Raw genomic sequence first — 15,473 nt, 5'->3', positions numbered from 1 at the left:
ATACCTGTTGGCCATATGTATGTCTTTGGAGAAATGTCTATTTGGGTCTTCTGCCCATTTTTCACTTGGGTTGGTTGGTTTGTTGTTGAGTTGCATGAGTTATGTATATATTTTGGAGATTAGGCCCTTGTCTGTTGGCAAAGATTTTCCCCATTCTGTGGGTTGTCTGTTTTTGTTTTTGTTTTTTAATGGTTTCCCTCTGTGCAAAAGCTTTTGAATTTGATTAGGTTCCATTGGTTTGTTTGTGTTACTGTCATTAGTCTAGGAAGTGGATCAAACAAGATGTTGCTGAGATTTATGTCAAAGAGCGTTCTGCCTATATTTTCCTCTAGGAGTTTTATAAGTGTCTGGACTTAAATTTAGGTCTTTAATCCATTTTCAGTTTATTTTTGTATAGGGTGTTAGATAGTGTTCTACTTTCATTCTTTTACATGTAGCTTTACAGTTTTCCCCACATCATTTATTGAAGAGACTATATTTCTTCCACTGTATGTTCTATTGCCATTTGTCATAGATTAGTTGACCATAGGTACTCAGGTTCATATCTGGGCTTTCTTTCTTTTTTTTTTTTTTTTTTTTTTGTCTTTCTGCCTTTTCCAGGGCCGCTCCTGGGGCATTTGGAGGTTCCCAGGCTAGGGGTCTAATTGGAGCTGTAGCTACCCGCCTACTCCACAGCCACAGCAATGAGGGATCCGAGCAGCATCTGCGACCTCCACCACAGCTCACGGCAACGCCGAATCCTTAACCCACTGAGCAAGGCCAGGGATCAAACCCAAGCCTTATGGTTCCTAGTCGGATTCATTAACCACTGCGCCATGACGGCAACTCCCATATCTGGGCTTTCTATCCTATTTCATTGGTCTATATTTTTGTTGTTGTGAGGTCATGGCCAGTTTTCATCACAGTCCCTCTGACTCAAAGGAGATGAAAAGATGGGGCTGGGCTCCCGAGATCTCTGTTCTTAACAGGTTTTTTGATCATCTTTAGTTAACTCACTTCTTTAGACCCTAGATCTACCATCTATGGGGTATTGGGAAGATTGACTGAAAAGTGCAAGGAGTTTTGGAGTTTATGCAGATGATAGTTAACATGAAAGCTCATCTTTCAAACTCAGTTCAAGGCCTTGCTTCTGTAAATCTGTTGCTGGCAGAATGCTGTCTCAGCCCCCTTCAAATTAATCATACTCCTTCTTGAGTCCGCACCATGCACACGCCTATCCTAGCCTCTGTTTGTTTACATTTCTGCCTTGGACATGCATTTGACATTTTTTTTGTTTTAAACTTACGGAATGTTGCAGTTTTAACACTCTCATAGAACAAACAGAAGCAACATTGACTCATGCTTCCAACTGGTGGTACAGATGTATATGCTGTCATGTGTCGTGTACCATGTTTCCTGTAATCTCAAATTATTCTTTTTTCCTCAGACACATTAAAACATTGAAGAAATAAAATAATTTCAGCACTGGGCATGTCGCGATGTGGAGGGAATGGGTCACATCTCCTCAGGGGCCTTTGAGGAGCTCTAAAACCATGTTCTATTTAGCTCTAAATCCCCTGTGTCTAGTAGCTCATACCCAGCAGGAGAATAACGATTGTTGAGTAAATAATTGAAAGAAAATTCTTTAATAGGGACTCAAGAGAACCCCAAACCTTCAAGATCTGAATGAATCTGTAATAGCAGAGATTCAGATTCTACAAAGACGTCAAGAAACCATTCAAGATCCTCTGAAACTCCATAAATGACATTGTATAGTGCACAGCCACGCAAGATTATTCCAATTACTTTTCCACACAATAAAGTGTGAGACTTTTTTTCACTGCAGTCATTGGCTTCCTTTATAGACAAGAACTCTAAAAAGCACCTCTCGTCATCATGATAGCAAGTCCTTTATTTTTCTTTTTACTATTTTTTATTTTTAAAAAACTGTGAAATTTTTTATTAAAGTGTAGTTGGTTTACAATGTTCTGTCAATTTCTGCTATACAGCAGGGTGATCCAGTCCTAACACACACGCACACACATTCTTTTTTTCTTATTATCTTCTATCATTTAAAAAAATTTTTTTTATCTTTTTGCCATTTCTAGAGCTGCTCCCGCGGCATATGGAGGTTCCCAGGCTAGGGGTCCAATAGGAGCTGTAGCCACCGGCCTACACCACAGCCACAGCAACATGGGATCTGAGCCGCGTCTGCAACCTATACCACAGCTCATGGCAACACCAGATCTTTAACCCACTGAGCAAGGCCAGGGATTGAACCCACAACCTCATGGTTCCTCATTAACACTGATCCACGACAGGAACTCCATCTTCTGTTATGTTTTATCACAAGTGATGAGATAGAGTTCCCTGTGCTCTACAGTAGGACCTCATTGCTTATCCATTCTAAATGTAATAGTTTGAATCTACTAACCCCACACTCCCAGTCCATCGCACTCCCTCCCCTTGCCCCCTTGGCAATCACAAGGATCCTCTCCATGTCTGTAAGTCAGTCTCTGTTCTGTAGATAGGTTCATCTATGCCATATTTTAGAGTCCACAAGTGACATGTTAGTTGTCTTTCTCTTTCTGACTTGATTCACTTGGTGTGAGAATCTCTAGTTGCATATATGTCACTGGCAAATGGCATTATTTTGTTCTTTTTTATGGCTGAGTAGTATTCCATTGTGTATATGTACCACCTCTTTTTAATCCATTCATCTGTTGATGGACATTTAGGTTGTTTCCATGTCTTAGCTATTGTGAAGAGTGCTGCTATGAACAGAGGGATGCATGTATCTTTTTGAATTTTAGTTTTGCCCAAAGATATGCCCAGAAGTGGGATTCCTGAGTCATATGGTAGTTCTATATTTAATTTTCTGAGGTACTGTTTTCCATAGTGGTTGTACCAATTTACATTCCCACCAACAGTGGAAGAGGGTTCCCTTTCTCTACTCCCTCTTCAACATTTGTTATTTGTTGACTTGTTAATGATGGCCATTCTGACTGGTGTGTGGTGGTACCTCATTATAGTTTTGATTTGCAGTTCTCTAATAGTTAGTGATGTTGAGCATCTTTTCATGTGCCTATTGGCCATCCTCAGGTCTCCTTTGGAGAAGTGTCTCTTTAGGTCTTCCCCCCATTTTTTGATTGGGTTATTTGGGGTTTTTTGCTGTTGTATGAGTTATCATATATTTTGGAAATTAAGCCTTTGTCAGTTGCTCATTTGCAACTATTTTCTCCCATTCTGTAGGTTGTCATTTCATTTTTTTATGGTTTCCGTTGCTGTGCCAAAGCTTGTAAGTTCAATTAGGTCCCCTTGGTTTATTTTTCTTTTTATTTCTGTTGCCTCAGGAGACTGACCTAAGAAAATATTTGTTCAGGTGATATCAGAGAATGTTTTGCCTATGTTCTCATCTAGCAGTCTGATGGTTTCTTCTCTTGTGTTTAAGTCTTTTAAGCCATTTTGAGTTTTTGTGCATGGAGTGAGGATGTGTTCTAGTTTCATTGATTTACATGCAGCTTGTCCAGTTTTCCACCACCACTTGCAGAGGAGACTGTCTTTTTCTCATTTTATATTCTTGCCTTTTTTTTTCTTTTTTTTTTCTTTCTTTCTTTTTTTTTTTTTTTTTGCCAAAGATTAATTGACCATTGGTGTTTGGATTTAAAAAAAACCTTTTTATAAATTATTATTTATTTATTTATTTATTTTTGTGGCTGCACTTGTGGCATGAGAAAATTCTGCAGAGAGGGATCAAAACTGTGTCATAGCAGAAACCTGAGCTACAGTGGTGACAATGCCAGGTCCTTGACCTGCTGCACCACAAGGAAATGCCAGCAAGTCTTCTTTTAAACGATAGCAAACATATATATATATATGTTATATATATATATGTATATTGGAGAATTCCTCCTGCCCACTAGTCCCATCTTAAACAATGTGAGTTCTAGTCATCTTTGAATTTTTACCTGGCTTCATAATAAAGCTTGTAGTTGGTTCTTAGTATCTGGATCACAGCTAAGAGGAGAGAATTGAACTCCTTTTGCAATTATTTTAACCTTGGCCAATGGAAACTTTCTTTTGCTCCCTGTGCCGTCAGTCATTTCAAGTTGCGATATCCGCAGAAATCATACCGCCCTGTGGGCTTCTCCTAGACGTTGTGAATCAGTAAAGGCATGAACAGGGGAGGGTCTCAGGCAGAGGGTATATGAGCACCTCTTCTCCTTCTTCATTGAGAGCGGAAGGCACTTACTGGCCCCAATCCTTAAAGTTCTGTGTGCTGAAAAGAATTGTATAAATCCTAAATGTTGGCAGTTGAGGACCTGTGTGGCCTGAAACAATGTTTCCTTTCTTCTTTGATCAATGAAGAAATTAAAGTCATTGTTTCTTTTCTTTCAGAGAGTAGTTAATCTATGAGAACTGGTTTGAGAATTTGTCTTCCACATAAGTCTAATTCACCAGAGATGTGATTTTAGATGTCACAGATTCTTCCTTTTTCCTGTTCAGATGAGAGATGAGCACATTGACAGAGAAGCCTTATCCCAGCGCCTCACCTGAGTCCACCCTCCCTCCTCGGCTCTCCCACTGTTCTTGGCCTCTGACTAGTTTTGCACACTGGTCAAGGATCCCTGGCATTCTGGTTGGATAGCATGGCATCTTCTGTACTACTTAAGTGTCTCCACTGAGGAGTCATGGTTCACCTGTTTGTCCTGCTCAGTTATAAGGTGTATTACTAATAAATATGAAAGTCTTGGAGTTTGCATAATTCCTACTTTTTAAAAAAATATATATTGGTGTATAGTTGCTTTGCAATGTTTTGTTTCAGGTGTACAGCAAAGTGATTTGGTTATAATAGACATATATCCATTCTTTTTCAGATTCTTTCCCATATAGGTGATTTCTGTTTTTTGTTTTTAATGCATAAACATGTATTCGAGGTTATGTCTATAACAATGTCACTATCACTCACATTGGAAATGAGCCTGAGTGTGCCCAGGGGACTGCACCAGGAACAGGAATGTCATCTGTCGTGTGTGGTGGGGAAGGAGGGGAAAAAAACATTGAAAAGTGCCACATTTGAGAATAAGCTCTTTGAACGCAGTGTCTGCTAGCTGACAAATTCTGTAACCCACACGGGGCCTAGCAGGATGCCTCCCACACAGTAGGGGCTCAATAAATTTCCTGAATGAACTCATGAGACAGCCCAGTAGGTTAACACATTCCAGGAATGTGGAATTGTTCTGACGAAGGAAAAAATACATGGCATCTGGGGGTTGTTTTGGCATCCCACCTCAAAAAAGTGAATTCCCTTCTTGGGAAAGACTTCTTTTAGGTAACAGTTGGCTTGTGCCTGGCTCACCGCTCACCGTCCAGAACCATTGGCTTCAAGGGTCACTTTCATAATCAGTCATCGCACTATCAGGCCTTCTGGTTTTCTGCCTGGTTAAGTTGTTACCACATGTTACTACCCTTAAGTCTAAGCTACTTGAAGGAATAGATGGGCTGATACTGTCATTGGGGGACTAAGAAATATTTGTCTAGCTGTTTGATCCAATCTGTATTTTTATTTAATGTGTAATTGGCGAGAAAATAGCCAAGGCAAATTTAAATGCTCGCATCTCTAACCTTGTCACCGTGTCTGGGCATTCATTCATCATCATTATCTCGGATTCCTGCAGCCGGCAGACTTCATAGGAAAGCAAGCACTGAAACAGATTAAAGCCAAGGGGCTGAAACGGAGACTGGTCTGCCTCACCTTGGCAACGGACGATGTTGATCCAGAGGGAAATGAAAGCATCTGGTATGACGGCAAGGTGAGTGTGGAGGACCCCACGGCCAGGGCCGCTGCAGCGGGTCCGCGGCACAAATTGTCATCTCTGTTTCCGTTTATAGTTGGCTGCTAGTTATGTATCTATTGGTGAGACGACACTCTTTTGGATTCTGAACTACCATTCAAGAAACAGAAATTGAGAGGAAAATGAAATAGGGCTCATTTTTGACAACATCCAATTCCATGTCATTTAGTTAAAGGCAATAAACTCAAAGACATGAAGTACATTGGACAATGAGGAAGGTATGACTTGGTAAAATGACCTGTTGGCTCACCACATCCCTACCTGGGAATGCAAGAGAGCATTTTTATAAAGAATTTGGTGTGCCAACTTTGCTTCTCAGGGATCTTTCGGAAGGAAGCATTTCTTTCTTTCTTTCTTTTTTTTTTTAAATAATGATTTTTAATTTTTTTCACTATAACTGGTTTATAGTGTTCTATCAATTTTCTACTATACAGCATGATGACCCAATTACACATGTATAGATTTCTTTCCCACATTATCACCCTCCATCGTAAGTGACTAGATATATTTCCCAATGTTACACAGCAGGATCTCATTGCTCATCCATTCCAAAGGCAATAGTTTGCATCCACTAACCCCTAATTCCCAATCCATCCCGCTCCCTCTTCCTCCCCCTGGCAACCACGAGTCTAGTCTCTAAGTCCATGATTTTCTTTTCTGTGGAAAGGTTCATTTGTGCCTTATATTAGATTCCAGATATCAGTGATATCATATGGTATTTGGCCTTCTCTTTCTGACTTACTACACTCAGTATGAGAGTCTCTTGTTCCATCCATGTTGCTGCAAATGGCATTATTTTGTTCTTTTTTATGGCTGAGTAGTACTCCATTGTGTATATATACCACATCTTCCTAATCTGAATATCTGTTGATGGACATTTAGGTTGTTTCCTTGTCTTGGCTATTGGGAATAGTGTTGTAATGAACACGTGGGTGCATGTGTCTTTTTCAAGGAAAGTTTTGTCCAGATATATGCCCAAGAGTGGGATTGCTGGGTCATGTGGTAGTTCTATGTATAGGTTTCTAAGGTATCTCCATACTGTTTTCCACAGTGGTTTTACCAGCTTACATTCCCACCAACAGTGCAGGAGGGTTCCCTTTTCTCCACACCCTCCAGTGTTTGTTATTTGTGGACTTACTAATGATGGCCATTCTGACTGGTGTGAGGTGGTATCTTGTGGTAGTTTTGATTTGCATTTCTCTAATAATCAGGGATGTTGAGCATTTTTTCATGTGCTTGTTGGCCATCTGTATATATTATTTGGAGAAATGTCCAGGTCTTTTGCCCATTTTTCAATTGGGTTGTTGGCTTTTTTGCTATTGAGTTGTATAAGTTGTTAGTATATTTTAGAGATTAAACCCTTGTCAGTTGCATCATTTGAAATTATTTTCTCCATTCTGTAAGTTGTCTTTTTGTTATCTTTTTGGTTTTCTTTGCTGTGCAAAAGCTTGTCGGTTCGATTAGGTCCCATTGGTTTATTTTTGCTTTTATTTCTATTGCTTTGGGAGACTGACCTGAGAAAACATTTATAAGGTTGGTGTCAGAGAATGTTTTGCTTATGTTTTCTTCCAGGAGTTTGATGGTGTCTTGTCTAATATTTCAGTCTTTAAGCCATTTTGAGTTTACTTTTGTGCATGGTGTGAGGGTGTGTTCTAGTTTCATTGATTTGCATGCAGCTGCCCAGATTTCCCAGCAATACTTGCTGAAAAGACTGTCTTTTTTCCCATTTTCTGTTCTTACCTCCTTTGTCAAAGATTAATTGACCATAGGTGTTTGGGTTTATTTCTGGGTTCTCTATTCTGTTCCATTGGTCGGTTGGTCTGTTTTGGTAGCAGTACCACACTGTCTTGATGACTGGGGCTTTGCAATATTGCCTGAAGTCTTGGAGAGTTATGCCAGAAGGAGGCAATTCTTAACCTTAGCACCTCAGCAGAAAAAAAATTCCAAATGAAAACATCTATGAAATAGAGGGATAAGCCTTAGAAAGCAAAGTGGCAATCTTCTAGCTCTTCAAGAGGAATCAGAGTACCTTCTTCTCGCTTTGGAATGCTACACTTCCTTCTCCTCACTGTTGGAATTCAGTAAAGCCAAAGTTAATCAGATAACTTACCCATAGAACTTCACTTCCTTCACTTCCTTTTTCATGAGTTATGACTACTCATGAAACCCATTTTGGCTCAACATCTTGCTGTGTTTTGGCTGGTGTCATCAGTCAGGGACACTCAACTTAGACCAAGGGGCTTTTCAGACCCATCTAAACAGGTGTTCTGTATTGATTAGGGTCTGTTTGGTCAACACCCAAAGACTCAGAAGTTCTATGCCTGGGTTTTGTTCTCATGCCCTGCCGCCTACTTAATACGTGTTTCCATTTTCCTTGCCTCTTCAGTGACAAAATTAGTGCTGGAGGTGGGGAGAGCCAGTGGCGGCAAATCTCAGCCTTTGGGTTACTAAAGAAATGGCTGTTAGGGCTGAGACATGGGTCATTTGAATATACAGCTGACATCTACAGAGTTGCTACTTGTGCTGGATATTTTTGATGTACGCTCATTTACTTTTGCAACACCCCTCCAGAGATGTATGTTCATTCCCATTTAAGGATGACTTTGGGGCTCAGAGAGATTAAGTAACTTGCTTGAGGTCACACAGCTGGTGATTCACAGAGCTGATCGTTAAGCCAGGTACAGTTGGATTTGCAATTGTTCATCTTGTCTTCTAAGCCATGTTGGTTTCCCCCATTTGCCCTCTTTTCTATCACCGATGTCCCCCTGTGTTCTTCTAAGCACTTAATTGTCTACCCACAGTTCTTACGCATCTGAATAACAGGCAGATATTCTTAGATACTATGATGCCAATAGATCTTTTCTTAGAGCTTAAGCTCTTAAACACCTCTCCTTTAATTGTGTTGTTTGCTTTTCTCTTTGAACCATTTCTGCTCTTACTTCCCTGTTGCTACTTCCTCTTTCTGATCTAGTCTCTGGATCAGCCTTCTTTTCCTTTTTCTTTCCTTTTCTTTTCCTGTCCTGTCTTGTCTTTTGTCTTTTCCCTTTCCTTCCCTTTCTTTTCTATTGTGTTCTTTTCTTTCCTTTTTTTTTTTTTTCAATATAAGAAGTCTGTTGCATGTCTTCATTGACAGGAGAAAAATAAGGGACACAGCATTTCAGACTTTATTCAAACCCACAAATGGTAATGAACTTTATTCAAACCCACAAGTGACAGGCATGATCCCTAAGATCTGAGATCAGGCGTGTTCAGGGTGGTATGGTCATAGAAGATCCCTAAGATCTGGATCAAAGGCCATGCTGGGGAACATGGGTGACTTGTCAGCTTTGCTCCCTCAGCACCTCTGCACCTTCCTCCTCTGTGCCTCCCTGACACCCCGAGATCAGTTAAAAGTGCAGAAACAAAGTCACTCTAAAGGAGGTTGCAGCCCTCTTTTCTTAATATGTTCTTCCTCTAATTTCAAAGTTTCCCGCGATTTCCCCTGATAAGGCTTCTGCCATTAACTGCTGGAGCCTCTCTGGGTCTCAGGGTTCTCATCTGTGAAATGAATGAGGTCATGTCTAAGGTTCTTTCCACCTCTAATTAATTTTTCCCTAGGCGTTATATTTCTCCCACCTCTTTTTTGCTTTGTTCTACATTCCACTCTATTCTCATTCCACTTTCTCAGTCTCCCCAACTCGGTCAGTAACCCCCCTCATGCTGACAGTCTGTTTTACCTGGCCACGGAAAGAACAAGGGATTATGTTGCAACCTTCTGTATGCAACCTCCTATCAACCATGGTCAACTGACAGATGTTTAGTCATCTTGCATGTGACCATACCAAGTTAAAGTGAAAAACACTGGAAACCTGTACCTTAAACTTACAAATATTATATGTCAATTATATCTCCACAAAGCTGGAGAAAAAGAAAAACCCTGGAAACCCAAGTACCATTTTCAAATGGTATTCCCTTGGTCATATCTGTGCACTGAGCTTATGTATTTTACGTTTTTCATCTTTCCTACTATAGGCCATCTGTTTCTAGAGCTGCTCATCCAGTCGAAGTTCTACCTATTAATAACGTTTCTTTTAAATTTCCCGATATCAGCTTTCTGCTTATTAGTAGGGTCCTCATTTTATCATGCAGATGACTGACTCTCTATCATCCTCTTTATACCTGGGAATGATGTGAAGTATTTTTTGAATTTTATTTCCTGACTTTGTTTAGACCTATACTACCTGTAGCATTCGATATTTTATTGTTGCATGTATTCACAGGGCTAGAGGTGGGATGCACATTTATTCATTTGTTCCACACATTTGAGGGTCTGCTATGGGGCAGCAATATTCTAGGCTTTGAGGATGCAGCAGTGAACAAAACAAACAAGAATCTCTGCCCCCGTGGAGCTTACATTCCCTGGGAGGGAGAGAGAAACAATGAACGTAATATCAGAGTGATTAGTCCCTTGGGGAAATGTGAAGTCCAGCTGAGAGACGGGCAGTGCTGGAAAGAGGGCTAATGATTTTGAGGTTTCATTTTTTAAAAAATTAAGGCATAAGAGTGAGCATAATAAGGGCTTTAATTAGTTATTAAAGCAGCTTTGGGAGTTCCCTTGTGGCTCAGTGGGTTACAGATAAGGCATTGTCACTGGCATTGTTGTCTGGCTGGGGAACTTCCACATGCCATGGTTGCGGCCAAAAAGAAACAGAAACAGAAGAAAAAAAAAAAAACTTTGCTGGGAAGTAAATTTTGAAGACAAGGTTTTTTTGTTTTTGTTTTTTATTTTTTGGTCTTTTGCCTTTTCTAGGGCCACTCCTGAGGCATATGGAGGCTCCCAGGCTAGGGGTCTATTCGCAGCTGTTGCCGCCAGCCTACACCAGAGAGAGACACAGCAACGCAGGATCCAAACCGCGTCTGCAACCTACACCACAGCTCATGACAATGCAGGTTCCTTAACCCACTGAGCAAGGCCAGGGATCGAACCCGCAACCTCATGGTTCCTAGTCGGATTTGTTAACCACTGAGCCATGACGGGAACTCCATGAAGACAAGGTTTTTGAGGAGGGAAGTTTGGAGAGTTTAGAAAGCCTTCTTTTTCATTATTAATAACCAGACACACAGGGACAGCCGAAGAAACACAATATATCCTCAAGTTTAAATTATGTTCCCTCTTTCAAAGGCCGTTTACCACATTATCTTCTCTAAGTCAGTTACAGGCGTCTTTAAGTCTCCTAATTAAGAGAAGAATAAGAGGAGGCTAAAAATAAATGATAATGAAGCCTGTTTACATTGGTGAAAAGAAGGCTGATGTTTGAATTCACAGAGGATATGAGAATCTGCTAGCAAGGGTGAGGGCAAGTTGTTCTCATGATTCACTGAGCAAAAAGAAGCAATGGATTTAATTGAATCTGGAAGATATTAATGGAGAAAGATGTAACATGTATGCTAGGGAAAAACCTCTCCCTGGAGACTTAGTAATAAGATAAAATGAAAGGCCAGAGTTCTAAAATACTCTGGGCTATGAACTCCTGGATTAGAGGGATATTAAGAGGAAAATAAAAAATAATCTAGCCAAAAGCAAAGCATTCAATTAATATTTTAAGAATACCATGCACAAAATAAAGACTCTATTTCTTTAAGTTACAAATGCAGAAATACCTACAAGGCAATCACTATTGTGATTTAAAGAAATGAGAAAGCATGAGGAAATACGGCACACGGTCTCTGAAGAGTGATGGTGGGTATTTGATCCATTGAGTTAGGGGATTTGGCCAAGAAACTTGCTCAGAATGTTTCCTGTCATCTGGAGATGCCCCTGCCGGACCCAAATCAGGTTAACTTTCCCAGAGCTCCAAACACAGATGTCTGTTTAAGAGACTCAGATGTGTCACCAAGTTACCGAGAAGGTCTTTCAAAAAAGCAATGATTAAAACTCCAACCACCCTGACCCAAATCCCTGCTTTGTATCACTGATGATCTGGAGGAGAAAAGCCATTTTGAAACAGGCATGTTATCTCAGCAATATCTTCACAGTAAATCATCTGCCAGAGAGAAGCTTTCACTAATGAATGCATTCACTTTTTTAAAAAAAAATAACCATAATAAGTTCAGAAATTGTATGGAGTGCTTCTGATTTGGGGTTTCAACGAGATAATTAAAAACTGGGACTACAGAGATAGCAGCCTGTATTTAATGTCATAAATGCCTTAACATCTAAAAGACTAGAAATGCTATAATATGACTGGACTGTTGTGGGCCCTTTGCTGAGGCAGCAGAGCATCACCAGGCTGATTCATGTCTGAGGGTATTTTTGGACCACCAGCTGTGAACAGCCGCTAGACGGTGAGGCTCTAAGGATCAGTGTAACGTTGTGGAGCCAGGAGAAGCCATTTTGGGCAGAGCTATATATCATATTTTGTTTTGGCTTTCTTCCTTTTATTTTTTAAAAATGCCGTCTTTTAACCTGTAGGGTTGGGGGTTTTTGGTTGTTTTTATTGTGGGTTTTTTTTTTTTTTTTCCATTTTATCTATTTTTCCTTCCCTTTCATCCTTTTTTTTTTTTTTTTAGATAAGAGGAGTTGTGGAAACCAGATCTAGTCTTCTAATTGAGATTGTTGTATAGACTGTTTTTTTTTTCCTTCTGTAACATAAAACCATTGTTTTCATTTCTTAACTTTTGATTCCTTGTTCAGTATTTATCTCTGGTTTGCCATCCCAAGTTATCCTAATTCATCCTTCTTAACCTTGATGATTCAGGCTAACTCCACATCTCCGTCATCCACCCATTTTCTTTCTTTCTTTCTTTCTTTTTTTTTAATTTTTTTTTATTTTTTTTGTCTTTTTGTCTTTTAGGCCGCAGCCGTGGCATTTGAAGGTTCCCAGGCTAGGAGTCCATTCAGAGCTGAAGCTGCCGGCCTACGCCAGAGCCACAGCAACACAGGATCTGAGCTGTGTCTGCGACCTACACCACAGCTCACAGCAACGCCAGATCCTTAACCCACTGAGCAAGGCCAGGGATTGAACCCATGTCCTCATGGATGCTACTCAGGTTTATTAACCACTGAGCCATGACGGGAACTCTGGTGGGATCCTGGCCTGCCTGCGTTGCCTGCCTCACCTTCCTGGTAATAGTTTCTTGTGTCTGTATGTTAATTCCTTAACTAGGAAGCTCATGAGGGTAGGAACCAGGCCTCTACTCATTTTCCAGAATGTCTAGCAAAATGTTTTGTACATGGTAAAGCTAGAGAGGGTGAAATTTAACATTGAAGTGCCTAGAAATTACCAGGAATTTTTTAAAAAGTCTTATTGAAGTATAGTCCATTTGCAAAATCGTGATAATTTCTGCTGTACAACGAAGTGACCTGGAAACATACACATATCCATTCTCTTTCAGGAAATGCTAAATGCTTTACATATTCATACATGAGACTCACTTCACATTGACTATTGATATATTAATAGAGTTTATTGAGCACTAATTGGACAGGCCATTTTCTAAATGCCAACAGAAAGAGTTGACTGGGTTTGCATTTGGATTTTTTTTTATTTTTCCGCTGCACCTGCAGCATATGGAAATTCCTGGGCCAGGGATCGAATCTGAGCTGAAGCTGTGACCCGTGCCACAGCTGTGGCAATGCCAGATTCTCAACCCACTGTGCCAGGCAAGGGATCAAACTGGCACCTCCCCAGAGACTAGCCAGATCATTAACCCACTATGCCACAGCAGGAACTCCTGTATTTGGATTTTTACATTTTTCTCCTTTGTATCTATTATTGCCATGCTAGTGTGATGATAGAAGTTTGTAAAGTTCAAATGAAAAATTTGATTATTCCTCCTATCAGATCTCTTGAAATGAAACTGAGCAAAATAGTGCTACATATTAAGAAACTAGGTGGTGTTCTTTAAAACTAAGAAATTTCAGAGTAATAGAGATGAATGTTTTGAGAAGGCTTTTCATCATTTAAAAACTTTCATTAATCTTCCCCCCCCCCCAAATGGTTTTCTTCCTGGTGTTATCCTCACAGACAGCATATGCTAAAACTTGCTAAGTTGAATGTATCTCTAAGAGTTTCATCTAAAGAGGAAGCACACAGAGCTGTGACCAAGATGCTGAGGGTGGTGGGGTCTTGTTTTTCAGGTGGTTGGCAACACCACGTCCGGAAGCTACAGTTACAGCATCCAGAAGAGTCTGGCTTTCGCGTATGTCCCTGTAGAGCTGAGCAAAGTGGGACAACAAGTGGAAGTTGAACTATTAGGCAAAAATTACCCAGCAACTGTCATCCAAGAGCCCTTGGTGTTGACAGAACCAACCAGAAACCGGCTTCAGAGAAAGGGTGGGAAGGACAAAATTTGAAGAGACTTTCAGTAGGCCAGTGATTTATGGCTGCTCTACGACCGTCATCAAAAATATAACTGATTTACAGAGGGAATAGGGGAAACCAGAAATTCAGTTCAAAATCACCAAAATCTGGATTCAGAATCTAAGTAAAACCTTTCTCTAGTTTTCTAAACAAGATGGAATAATTGATGGGCAATTTATATCGTAGTTTCAAATGACATTTGAAGTAAATGGTTCTATTGTCCTATATTGTCTATGAAATTCAATCAGCAAAATGTTGTGTTTGCTAAATACAATCATTATTATAACTGAATTGGAAAGCATTATATAATTCTAGAAACCTTTTCATATGGTTCTTGTTAGCTGAAAACTGAAGTTTTACAAAAAATTAAATGAATATTGTGGATGGATTTATTTCATGGAGAAATATTAATAGAATACGAGATCATTTTTTCAAAATATATCTATAATGGAAATAGTGAAATTCCATATTGGTATAACATTTTTATTCAATTCCCTGAAATATTTACTTTCTTAATGACTTCCCTGAAAGCACTTTTATGAGACGTCATTATTGTCCTTTCAAAGGTTGTTTTAGAAGAGAAATTGCAAAAAAGATCAGAGTCTTCCAAAGGAAGCAGTACTTGTAAATCTTCTGAGATGAAGCTGAAACATAATAGATTGTGCCAGGACAAACACAGGTTGAATACTGAACACGTCTCTTTGGGAAAAATTAATGCAAGTTGACATCACATTGTGCCATTCTGAATATCATTTCACAAGCATTTGACAAAGCAGGTCAGATAAGAGCTGAAGAGCTGACAGGCTTGTCCTTAACACTGTGTACAGCAAAGGGGGAGAAAAGTCATTTGGAAATCATTCTTTGATAGCCTTTTGAAATTATTTGGGTTTAGTTGATTGAATAGATAAACTTTCTCATGTAAGACAGTCGGTCATTTATCATTTGTTATACACACACATTTGTTGCCTAAGAAAAGTTTAATAAATGTGTATTCAAGAAAGCTGAATGTGAAGCATGGTAAGATTCTGTAATTTGAATAGATTTTTAAAGATTTAACTTGTATGTTTTGAAAATGTGCCAAATTTACCTCTAAATATTTTATAAAAGTAATCATATATTGGAACTTTAAAATATGACATTCATTTCTCTTTGGTATCTCCTCATATAAGAAATGAGGGAAATCTCTTTGGTGACAAATATTTCCTTATTATCAAGAATATTATCTAGAATCTATCTCCTAGTTCTGGCTTCTCATCCTCTGCCTCTCTTGTTAATTGAGCCCAGTTGTTAACTGTGT

The 15,473-nt window shown here is 39.6% G+C and overlaps 1 protein-coding gene across 1 annotated transcript in view; it reads left to right on the top strand.

Moving 5' to 3' along the window:
• Nucleotides 1–15,134, top strand: part of DMGDH (dimethylglycine dehydrogenase) — a 74,041-nt gene extending 58,907 nt beyond the window's left edge. Inside the window, exons 15-16 of the mRNA XM_047774469.1 lie at nt 5,658–5,792; nt 13,954–15,134. Coding sequence (XP_047630425.1) covers nt 5,658–5,792; nt 13,954–14,169 — 351 coding nt within the window. The 3' untranslated portion in view covers nt 14,170–15,134. The remainder of the gene's footprint in view (nt 1–5,657; nt 5,793–13,953) is intronic.
• Nucleotides 15,135–15,473: the final 339 nt, after the last annotated feature.

This window comes from Phacochoerus africanus, chromosome 4 (assembly GCF_016906955.1).
Source record: "Phacochoerus africanus isolate WHEZ1 chromosome 4, ROS_Pafr_v1, whole genome shotgun sequence".
Lineage (NCBI taxonomy): Eukaryota > Metazoa > Chordata > Mammalia > Artiodactyla > Suidae > Phacochoerus > Phacochoerus africanus.
The sequence above is the reverse complement of the archived record's forward strand: the minus strand, read 5'-3'. Positions and strand labels throughout refer to the sequence as shown.